The 12,015-nt window shown below is 35.4% G+C and overlaps 1 protein-coding gene across 1 annotated transcript in view; it reads left to right on the top strand.

Moving 5' to 3' along the window:
- Window positions 1-12,015, top strand: part of POLN (DNA polymerase nu) — a 114,232-nt gene that overhangs the window by 86,298 nt on the left and 15,919 nt on the right. The window contains exons 19-20 of the mRNA XM_087736488.1: window positions 499-609; window positions 4,226-4,304. Of these exons, the coding sequence (XP_087592614.1) occupies window positions 499-609; window positions 4,226-4,304 (190 nt within the window). The remainder of the gene's footprint in view (window positions 1-498; window positions 610-4,225; window positions 4,305-12,015) is intronic.

Genomic DNA, 12,015 nt, shown 5'->3' with positions numbered 1-12,015 from the left:
ATGGGAAAAAAAAGTTATAGCTTTGATTTTTTTTCCGCAAAACTATTTGATAATTTTGGGAAATATTCATTAATGATTTAATTACTCTACAAATTGATTTTTCTTTGCTATTCCCAAGTAAACTATTCATTGCATGGAAAGCTCTAATTATAGCTGCTAATAGATAGCTAATTCTGCTAGGTATTTATAGTTCCATCTCCCACAGAGAGAGTTTGCTGGTATATCAGTAGACATTCCCAATGAAAATATAGCTTTAATGAACAGAAGTTTTCCTTGTATAACATGTACCAATTCTCTGAATGAAATAATTCTTAGACCAAAAATACAATGAGCATTTAAGGTTTGAATAAGAGAAGCTCTGACTATTTTCAGAGGGCAAAATGTTAAATTGACTCAGGCAGTACATAATTACAAAAATCTGTATTATCATCAAAAAGAATTTTTGAAATTTAATTTTAATCGCTCTAAGAATACTAATTTCTATTTGAATCCTACAAGGTTATGTGGTTTCCATAATGGGACGTAAAAGACCACTGGTTAATATCAATGCACAGGATTACAAACTACGCACTCAAGCAGAGAGGCAGGCTGTCAATTTTGTTGTTCAAGGTAAAAACCCGCCTGCCTACCTTCCTACTTACCTTCCTATCTCTTTATCCTTGCTTGGCTTTAGTGGGCAACAACTCTGATTGATAATCTCAAAAGAATGAATATTCTGGTAGTCTACTAGAGTAGACTACTGAGTCATATAAAAGAATTTTAAATTATGTATTCTATCTACCTTGAAAATTGCCAGTAAACAGTATCATAAAACACGATGTTCTAGTACACTATAGTGCTCTGTGGCAGTTAAATATAGGTATAGATACAAACTACACATAGAGAGAGTATCTAGAATTCAGTGCTTCGGATGTATTGTTGTCTTAAAACATTTTCCTTTCTGGTTTTGATAGGTTGTTACTACAAAAGGGTTTCTGTGATTATGCTGCTTACAGATTCTAGCTTTTATTTTGCCAGATTAGTTTAAGAAATACATAATATTACAAGAATTGTGCATTATTATTATCTGTTTTGAAACCCAACTTATTCTTTGTAAGGAACATTCAAACTTAATTCTGTGGAGGGCAAGAAAAAATGTGTTTTTTCACAGGAAAACATTGCAAATTTGCCATATAGGTTGGAAATGTGAAAATCAGCATGAAGTGCCCAAATGTTAGTTAATCTGATGCATTAACACTGTATAAATTGCTTGGGGCTCAGTCTTGTACAGAATTTAGCCACCTAAAGAAAAAAAAACAACCTAACTGGCAGTCCAAAACTGAGATCCCTCCTACAAAGCTACCCCTTGGAAGAATTTTTTTTTTAATTGGATGATGCTGACAGGGTTTTCATTAAGTTGTACTGGAAGTGTACAATTTACAGGCAAGTAAAAAGTGCTTTCTAGACATGGTGCTTTTTATAAAGTGACTTGAATTTTCCTTTTGAAAGAATCATTTGTTTTTTCTTTTTTTCCTCTCCAAATATTATTCATTTTAAGGTTTAATTTTAAAAATTACTTAGGTATTTATGTCATGTTTGACACTCCTTAGAATTAGTAACTAAATTTAAGTAACTAAATTTAGTAACTAAATTTAAATTTACTGTCTCTGCGAGGATATGTACAGAACTAGAATTCTAATATATACCCTGTTGCTTGAATAATAGTTGTGCTCAAGTGATGGCTGCCTTACTGTAGTAGGCACCCAACTATAGAATTTTAAAATATCCTTATAAAATCTGCAGCAAAGCTTGCACGTTTGTAACACTGGCCATGCCTGTACAACCTTCTCCAGAGACTTGTGTTCAGTTTACCTGGGTTTCCATCCAGCTGGCCAGCAGCCCTCTCCAGTTGAAGGCACAATGCTTGAGCTAATACAGCGAGTCCTGCTGAGTGTACAGTGTAGCATTAATAAAGCTACACGGCCTTCTGAGCAGCACTTGCTTATGTCCATCTGTCCAAAGAGCATGGAGCTGAGGCAAAGCTATCACAGGACTGTCTACAAAATGCTTGCTTATAGGTATCATAACCTACAATAATAAGATTGTCATATTTCATTGTTGGTTCAAATAATACTGGAGGACAAATCTGATGAAAAATAGTGTAACTGTTATTCAAAACATGCAGTGTTAGAAGGTGTGATGAAGCAAGGATTAAAAACTCTGAAGTATTCAGTATTCCCAAATTTTATTAAAAATTTCCTTCTAGACTACAAGGATTTTTTAATTTCAGGATTTAATCTCTGAGATAATATTTAAAGACTGTAAAAATTTTCTAATTATGCTAAAACATTTTATCACAGTTAGTGTACTAAACTGCATATATGTGGTTTATACATATATAATAGTCTACTTAATTTAAGCAGTTTGCATTTTGGTTATGGTAGCAGCAGCTGAAGAAGGCTTTTTCTGATGCATGACAACATTGAAACGTAGAGTTCCAGCTTTAACTTGCTACAACTGGATTTGCCACTGGTCTTTTGTAGTGTTTTTTCTCTTTTTGAATATTTCCCAGTTCAATAGATTTTACCAACGTACAGCATAATATTCTTCAGTTATAATTCAGCTCTAGATAACCTTATAGAGCAAACCATTTACTTTATTAAGATATTATTAATCATGAAAACTGTTACATTTAGTTAGAACTCTACTCTAGGAGTTTGCTGATTTGTAAGTTCCAAATGCACTAGGAAAATAATGGAGCACCATCTACCAGTATCTGGTCTATTATGTTATTTTATCATGTTAACTTTAAGGAACGTTTTTAAAAAGCACTGCAGAACTGGTCAGAAAAATATAATAAAAATATTTTTCTAAAGTATGCTATATTAGTTAAACTTTTACAAAATTGTGGCAAAGTCAACCAGAAGAATATAATTATTTTATTTTAAAATATTTAAAATACCTTTTTTTCTAAAAATCATCTTTCAGAAGAAGAAAAAAAATTTTCTTTTGAGAGTTCTTCTGTATTTTATTACTTTACATTGTTTCATGAAGAATACATATAGAACATATGTGTTGTGATGGATTAAATATTCAATTATATAATTTTATTCTCACAGTCACTAAGAAGGTAACCTGACCATTGCTGAAACATCCTTTCTTACTTTCTATATCAATGTGTCACTTTTTGTCTTATATTGAATCAGTTTGACTGCAGAAGATAGGTATTTGGGGCTAAATTCACAATCAGACATAACCATCTCAATAATCAGCTGTGGAACTGCACTTGATGTAGTTAATGAGTAAAACAGAGTCTCAGTATGGGATTCAGAGAAGGTGGTTTGTCACAGAAAGCCATGAAGAAAGAAGAGGTGTTAAGTCTACCTCCTCAGTCTTTTAGATATCCTCTCCTGTCTCCCAGGAGAGTACCATTTGCCTACCTGGCTGCTCTTTATGCCTGCTCTGGAAGCTGGACCATTTGGAAGAAAGAATTAAAAATTCATGGAGTTAGGGGGTATGAAAAGGAAGATGTCTTCGGTCTAGTGCATTTAGCATATCTGATGGGACATGGAAAATTATGGCTTCCAATCCTTACGTAAAGATTTTTTTCTCTATTTTATCTGGTAGATGTTTATGTAAAATGTATTAAAACACTGTGGCATGGTTCAGAACAGACCTCTTCACCAAATTGCAGGCCTGGAGAATCATTCTGCCTCTTGATCACCAGAAATGTGTAATCTATTATATAGCATGACGCTGTTTTATGCACCACTGCTCTTAACACCTTAATGTAATGAATATACATTGCATACACATGGAAATACGAAAAAGCATATAATTACATTTCCAAACAGAAATGTAGCCCTGAACCAATGTTCTAACCTTTTGTGACATTAAATTTTAATTGATTTCTAGGTAAATTTTAATTCCAAATTAGAATGAGATAATTCCAACTTTTTTTATAAAAAGGAAGTTTTCAACTCATGGCCATGACTGACAAATTCACCTTTAATTAACACATAATTTAATATTATTCTTTTCTGGTTTTAATTAACGTGTAAGTACTTAGTTTGTTATTTACTAATCTTACGATCTGTTAAACATATCACATGAATTGAATCTGCTAGTTTTGCAAATTCTTATAATTCAAAACCTTTGGATATTTTTCATTCCTATGCCATAGTTCCAAGAGGAACATTTTCCTTTTGCATGCTTTAAATTAAAAGCAGATCACTTTCTTTCACAGGATCTGCAGCTGATCTTTGTAAAATGGCTATGGTGGAGATTTTTACCTCTGTTGTCATTTCTCCGACTTTAACAGCCAGGTTAGTAATGAATGATTGCGAAACTGTTTGATTTTAAACAGAATTAGTTGAAATGAATGTGTTTTTGGCATTTTAAGCAGCTGTAGAAATATTATGTATGCCTCTGAATCTTTTAACAGGCAAGAACTTGTGGGATGGTTTTATACATTCAAAGTTATATCTTTGTGCTTAAATGGTTGGATCTGCAAATCCATCCCAAGGCGATGAAGTGCCCTGGGGCCATTTAAACTCAGTCAGATCTAGTTCAGTGGTAGTTCAGCATGTTTGAAATCAAGCCCGCTGATCATATCCTTCCTGTATTTTGAGGGTACTGTACAATGGGAATTGAACATTCAATGGGCTGGGAAAAAAACAGGAGTCAGGAAACCAGTGCTCAAGCAAAATAAATGAACATTTTTTGTTCTTGTATAGATGGCTTTCCTTTGCTAAAGAAAAGCTAGGTCGTCATGATTGTCCTCTATTGTGACTGCTCATAGTTGGATAGGAGATATCAGAATGTCCTCAGGATTTTTACGCCACTAGCAGAAATAATGAAGTCTACTTTTCCTGTAATACAGGATGGAGGGGATGGTGCAGAGAGTCAGTGAGCATTATTATTTGCTGCAATAGAAAGATACTTTGAAGGCAAAGATGCAGAAAAAACCCCAAACAAATGGATTCTCATCTTTTGTAATGCTGTAGTAAACAATCCAGTAGAACATGAATTTTTGCAGTAGCAGTTCAGATAAAAGCAGAGGGAGCGAGCAGTGCAGAACATCAGTGTTTCTGTTGTCATCCAGAAGGGGAAATCATAAAAACTTAGCTGTAGCAATCATGTATTAAGGACTTCAGTGGGAGTTTAGGTCAGTACAAAGTAACAGGGCTTGGCCTTCCAAACATACTTTGCAATTATGTGTAATACCTAACCCTATAAATACTCTGTGTGTGTTTGTGTGTGTATCATTTACACACAGCAGTGTTGTCTTATTTGATCAATGTTTCAAAATGTAGTTTCTAATTACAAATATAAATTGCATGTGTTGAATTCAAAGGTGAGTCACTCCTATGCCAAAAATAAAACTTCTGTTCTGAGTAACAATCTTAAGTGTTATTTTGAGCAAAATACTGTTGAATTATTACCAAAAAAAAATAAATAAGGGGCCCGCTAGTACAAATCCAAAATGGGACATGGCTCTTTGCTGGACATACTGCATGCATTCAGACAATGATACATTTATGTATTAAATGTTGGATGATGTACTATAACATATTGCATTGCATATTTTGGGGCAGATTCTCTGTGCTGATTATAATTCTTTCTGCTGCCTGAGTTGTACGAAGAGACCAGAATCTGGCAGCTGTGGCCTGGTTGAAAATTTCTGTAGCAGGTGTAACTTTGAGTTAGATTAGCGACAGAGCAGCTGCCTTCTGGGACAAGCAGCCAACAGTCTTTAATGGAGGAGGCAAGGGGAGGTGGTGAGAGGGCAAAGAACATACTCCCTTCTGCCATTCCTACCTATCACACAGATCTTTAGGTTCAATAGCTAGCTGTTTGTTGTAATTCTGAGAAAGCCAAAGTTTTTTTGCGATTAATGCCGTGTCTGATAAAGCTCGTGAATGTTTTCTTCTCTCAACAGAAAATTTTATTTAGGTTGTCCTTTCTCAGAACTATTTCTTTTAAAGAAGTAGTGTCACCAAATGGCTAAGGAAGTAACAGACATGGGGAAGTATTGAAGTTTCACATGTTGAATTTCCTTGTGTTGTGAAAGCATAGGGGAATGTGGCTACGCCAGACATCAGAAAAGTATCACTGCCTATCCTTCTTATTCCTATCATAAATGTCACAGCTGGGAAAGACCAAGACTGCAAGGGCATCTAAAAGAGACAGACTGTTTTAAACTGGAATTTTGAACTCCTGCCAGCCATTAACAACTGGATGGCTTTGCTAAAGGGGAGCCTTTTAATAGTCACTAATGGGTCCTTGCTGTAATATTTAGTAGGTACTTACAAGCCAGACTTGTCAGAAAAGCACAATCAATGCCTTTATAAATTCTGTGAACACTCACCTGGTTGGACGGTGGTGTTTGAAAACATCACTGTGATCTTGCCAAAAGAGTACAGGACTGAAACTTGAAAATTTGTGTTTCCACTTGTCTGCCAGGTGGCATTCAGTTAGTTATTTTTTCAGTGGTCTGTTTCTTGATTTTCTTATCAGTCGAGTCATGATAATGATCCTAACATCCTTTGTAAAGCACTTTGAAAAATATTGTTAAAAGGAAGTGTATACATAATTGGTGCTGTTGTTGTAACTGTAGGAATGCACAGTAGCTCTTCCAAAATGAGAAATATAATCAATCTCCTATTATCATCACATCAGATCATATTCATTCCAAAGATAGCACACTACTATCTTTTCTTCTGTCTTCACCCCCTTGCAAGTATTTTTTTTTCCCTATTAGAACTTTTCATTTTGGAAACAGCATTTTCACTTTGAACAGCATATCAAAGAGAAATATCTTTTATATATGCTTTAGAAGTGATTGTAAACCCCACATTTACATTGGGAGACAGTATCCTATAAGGCATAGCCAAGTAGTGGCTAACACTCAACATTTTGTCTTCCTTACCTTGGAAATAAAAAAAAGAATAAATTAATTCTAGATAATGTCTTACAGTTTTTAGCGTTAGCTTGCAGGTGTGTTTGCAGTCTTCTCTACTGACAGCACTGCATTCATTTTCATGTTCAGCTGTAAGCAAGCTCTGACCCAACAGTATGAAGCTTCATTTTGTAGAACTAGTAGTCAGTAGATTTTCAGTTGTTGTTTGCACATAAGATATTGCCTTTGCAAGTCAGGGAAAGGTAATCAAGTTACATTTTCATGATGCTTCATCAGAGAGGCCCTCTTGACGGAACAGTATATTCCACTGTGACTGATCAATGGCTGTTCTGTCAACTAGCAGTCTCATTTTTCTCTTTGTGTTTCTTCATCTTTTAATTCAAACGTTGGCCTAGCAATGTATGCTGTTGTCAATATAAAGTCAATCGGTTACTTGGAAATAATTTTACAGAAATGGGGAAAAGTAGCATTAAGTACAATACATATGATAAGAAACTGATATTAGTATGGGTTAGCTACTGGCATCAGTGTTAACATCTCTGAATTTTGTGTGGTACTGACAAGTAATCACAATGATTTCTTCAGACTTCTTCCATATTACCTATATCTTTGTTAAGATGCTGTTCTGCTGTTGATGGCCAAGTTGCTTACTGAAAATGTGCTGCTGACATAAATTATTCAAGTGCCAGCTTTTACCTGTCTGATACAATTCACAGAACCTCCGCACAATGTTTCCTGCAGGCAGATGATAGCAAAGAAACTTCTGAAGTGAGATCAAGGCATACAGTAGCAGCTGAAAGAAAGATTTATGGAACTGATGGGAGTGGAAGGGTACTCGGTGAACTCAGATGGAGAGTTGTAGTTATTTTCAGCATTTAAAACATCATTGCAGTGGCAGATGCATGGAACTTTGGTAAGAAAGAAGGATGCTGGCAAATTGTGGAAGAATTGCTTCCTATAGCAATTCTTGTAAAAATTATCACTTTGTAAACTGAGATGTATTGATGTTACCCAAAGTCTACCTGGTGCTACACGGACTTCTCAGAAAGTCATTAAAGATGATAATATCCCAACAACATGCAAATTAAATTTAACAAGTCTACAGAACTATTGAGTAATTTGGTGTGAATCCAGCAATTCTACTTTCTCACCAATTTATTGTTCCTTCAGCACTGGACCTGTGCCACAAACACACAGCTTTACTTCTCAGCATGTCCAGAGCGTAGTTAAAGAGACAAGTTCAGCAACAGGCCAGATATAAATGAATGCTCCGAAAAGGAGGAGCCACCAGCAAATAAAAGGAAAAGGCATGATCTTATTTTCTTGGTTGCGGCTGCTTTTCAATAGCACTGGATGTTGGAGGTTTTGTATGTCTTCCTCAAGGAACAAACACTTTAATCAACCTCATGATTTTCTGAGTTGGTGAACTGTAAATGCAGCTCGCTTCTACACAGATAGCTAAATTAGTTAGAAACAACTCTAATCGTCCCAGGAACAAGCATTGTGTCAAGTGACCTGGATTTTTTTCAGATACAAATCACATGATAAATCACAAATGATTCATTTGTTGGAAGTGGCTTCAGTTTTAGTTACACACGAGAACCTAGTGGCATTTTTATAAGGCGTGTAGGGATTCGAGCATTAGTACTTTATTGACTGCTTATCGTTTCTCAGATTCATACAAAAGGACTTACCGGTAAAACCAACTTCTTGATTACATCATAGCTTCAACTAAATACATTCAGTAAACTGCTTAGTGCTGCTGCTATGGGTGATGATTTTCTTTAATTCTGGGCATAAATCTTATGTCCCTTTATCTGTTTCTTCAGGAATTAAAGAATTGTTTTTACTCATGTTTCTTCTGTAGCAGTTATCCAGGATGTTCAAGTAAATGCTTATAGCTCTGGTACTCTGCCCACAATTCCCAGTATATGGTTGCAGATCTGCTCTAAAGGATTAACTCTAGCAAGATTGTCACCTTTTATCCTTAGCCTAATACTGGAGAAATAGAATCACAAGGAAAAGATAAAAGCTTTGGATTCCGCTTGAGAGGAGAGTAAGATTTTTGTTTCATAGACATATGCTTTTGTTTCAGTATCAGAAGGAAACATGCTACATCATATTGCTATGTCAGAAGTGACTGTGAGCTCTCCATAGCTGCTGTCCCAGTCCAGCGTGTAGCTCTTTGCTTCCCAAAGTGGCCAAATAACAGTGTATTTCTAGGCGTGCTGTGACTTAGCAAAATAATTTCTTTCCTCAAGCATTCAAAGCAGTATTTTGCATGTATCCACAAGATGGTGAACTGTTACCTGAACACTTCATGCATAGTGAGCCAGAACAAGCCAGAGTGATTTATTCTTTATAGGAAGAGCTAAATATATTTAATATGCTGAAATCTCACAGCCAAAAAGGACATTCATGATGTAGCAGATTTTTCAATGTTCCTTTATGTGGATCGTTCAACACAAATAAATAATTTTCGTTTATAAAAACCTTTTGTAAGTCACTGTTTAGATTGGTATGTTTTAAAACACTTTGGGTACATGCAAAAATTCTATTCTCTTTAATTAACCATCTGTTCAGCTTCCTGCTCTTTGTGATGTAGCTGCTGAGAAAGCAAATTTCACAAGTTAGCTGAATTTTTATAGTTAAAATGTCAAAATGTCAAAATATCTTGGTCTTTATTATGGAAATACTGAAAGAGGTAGCTTAAAGGTAATGCAGGTAACATCTATGCAGGCATGATGTATCTTAAGCTATAGCTTTTATACTACCACATTAGAAATTCTTATAGATGCAGTCTCAAAAGAAACTTGAAAAATCTACAAAATGTTACAAAATTATCGTAACCTTGTTCCTTAGTTACATGACAACTTAATAGGCATTCTTTGCACTGGAATCCGTGTACTTTTGTGGGGACACAGTAGCACAATTAAATAACAGGTAGTATTAGTAGGATCAGAAAAAAATTAATACCGTTTTAGTGTGGGGAACATAGAGATTTCTAAGACGAATCAGATCCAACATCCATCTGGTCCATTATCACTAGTGTGGCCAGTAGCAGATGCTTCAGGAGGAAGGTGTAAGATTTGTAGTAGGATAGCCTGTCTATCTGCAGATTTTCATCTTGCTCTGATTGTGGGGATGAGCCTAAGTTCTGAAACAGAAGGTTTAAAAGTCTTCCCCAAAAATCATTGTATGTCATCATTTATAAATGTTCTCGAAATCCATACAAGTGTTTGTTGCATGAGCAACCATTCTGGCTTTTTCTGGCAATGTGTTTCATTACATGCCTTTTAAACCAATATTTTGTTTTATTAAATATGAATTTATTAAATATGTTTTTCTCAAATTTTCAAGTCATTAAGTTCTTGTTTTTCAGTTACAGAGCATAAAACATCTTTGCATTTGTTATTTTTTTTTATATTCCCCCATTTATCTGATTTCAAAATATCTTATTCTTTTTATCATTTTTTTTCCCAACCACTTAACAGCTTTTATGCTCTTTCGGGATTTTTTTTACATTTATCATTATATACAAAGCTTTTAACCATGTACTTGCCTATCTGCAATTTTGAAGTCTCCCATTATGCATTTAGAAGTTTCAAATTCAAAATGAATAAATGCGATGTTACTAGTTGGAAGATTATTTTATTAACCAAAAAGGGGATAACATAGGATGACAGACAAGGATATTAATATTTGGGATATAAAATCTGATACTGTTCAGCATGTCTTCAAATTAGAAATAAAATGTGTAATTTTTCATGGAAATTTTACACTTGAGTACTCTAGCTCATAATCAGAAAACCTGATGGTGCCACACCATTTTTTTTCTGAAGATGTAGAGCTAACCAACAGGAAGCATGTTAAACTATTTTAGTCTGGGCTCTCCGCCTGGTTCTTAGTCAGAAGAAGGTGCCCTTAACTCCTCATAGAATCATAGAATCGATAAGGATGGAAAAGACCCTTAAGATCATCAAGTCCAACTGTATTATGCATGACAATTGGACCCTCTTATTTCAAGCTTTCCCAGTTACCCAATTTTAAACCTTATTTTAATTTATTTTCTGTTCAAACTCTTAAGCCAGCCAGCTTGATGTAATATGTGAGCTCCTCTCAGTTCTTCTTTAAGCAATATACTTAGCACCTTACACGTATGGTTTAGCCTGTTTCATTCCCTTCCTTCGTGCTGCCTGTGCTTAGTTAGACCTCACGTGGGAGTGTCAGGCACTGTGGTGAGGGAAGTGAATAGAGACAAAAATTGAGATTGAGGTGAGTTTTGAGGGGTCTGAAACGGGCACGTGGTGGGTCCAGATTGCCTGCTACCAAACGATGGAGTAAATTAACCACCAGTTAGTCTGTAGGAATTCATTGGTGGATTATATTTTGCATTATCTTCATGCAGACTAGTCTGGAAAACTAGACCATGTTATGCTTTGGATGTGTTGTTAACAGCAGTAAAAATTTCTGTGGTGATACAAAAATATATCACAAAAATGTACAGAGGGCTGTTATCTCTGTCTAACTTCAGGTATCCAATGTAGGTAGCTGTTTTAGGAGGTGGTACCCCCGTAAAGTCAATGCGTAGAGTTGAGGTTTTCCAAACATTAATTCAGAACATCTAAGTCAGAGCCTACCTTAGTCCCTTGACCATAGAAGGAGCATGAATTTAATTAGTTTGAGCATCTCTTGGCACATTGTAATGGCCTGAAACACTGCACATGGCTGTTAAAAAACAGCTGCTGAGAAAGACTACTATGATGATCTTGTCTTTCTTTTCCCTATCCTACACTGGCCTTTTCTACAGGATATTCCTGCAATAGAGTCTGCAGCACGTCATGCCACAGCGCTCTCATTTGCAGTTTAGACAAAATGTTGTTTCCTTGAATGGTAAATACAGTTGCTCGCTAATAAGGTAATAGCTGTTTTGTAGAAGTCAGTTCAATACTGTACTTATTTCTAGGCAACACATTTGAAGTAGTCGTGGAAAAACTTGCTATTCCGTACTTTAGAACAGAGAGGTCCAGATCTGGAATATATTGCTTTACAGTAAGAAACAAAATCCTCATTTGTTCTTATATCAGACAAACTGATAGGGAATAGGGAAAATA

The sequence above is a fragment of the Nipponia nippon genome, unplaced genomic scaffold (genome assembly GCF_047370975.1).
Source record: "Nipponia nippon isolate SJK-2023a ecotype South Korea unplaced genomic scaffold, ASM4737097v1 scaffold_6, whole genome shotgun sequence".
In the NCBI taxonomy this organism is placed as follows: domain Eukaryota; kingdom Metazoa; phylum Chordata; class Aves; order Pelecaniformes; family Threskiornithidae; genus Nipponia; species Nipponia nippon.
Note: the sequence above shows the minus strand (reverse complement) of the source record. Positions and strands in the feature narration are given on the sequence as shown.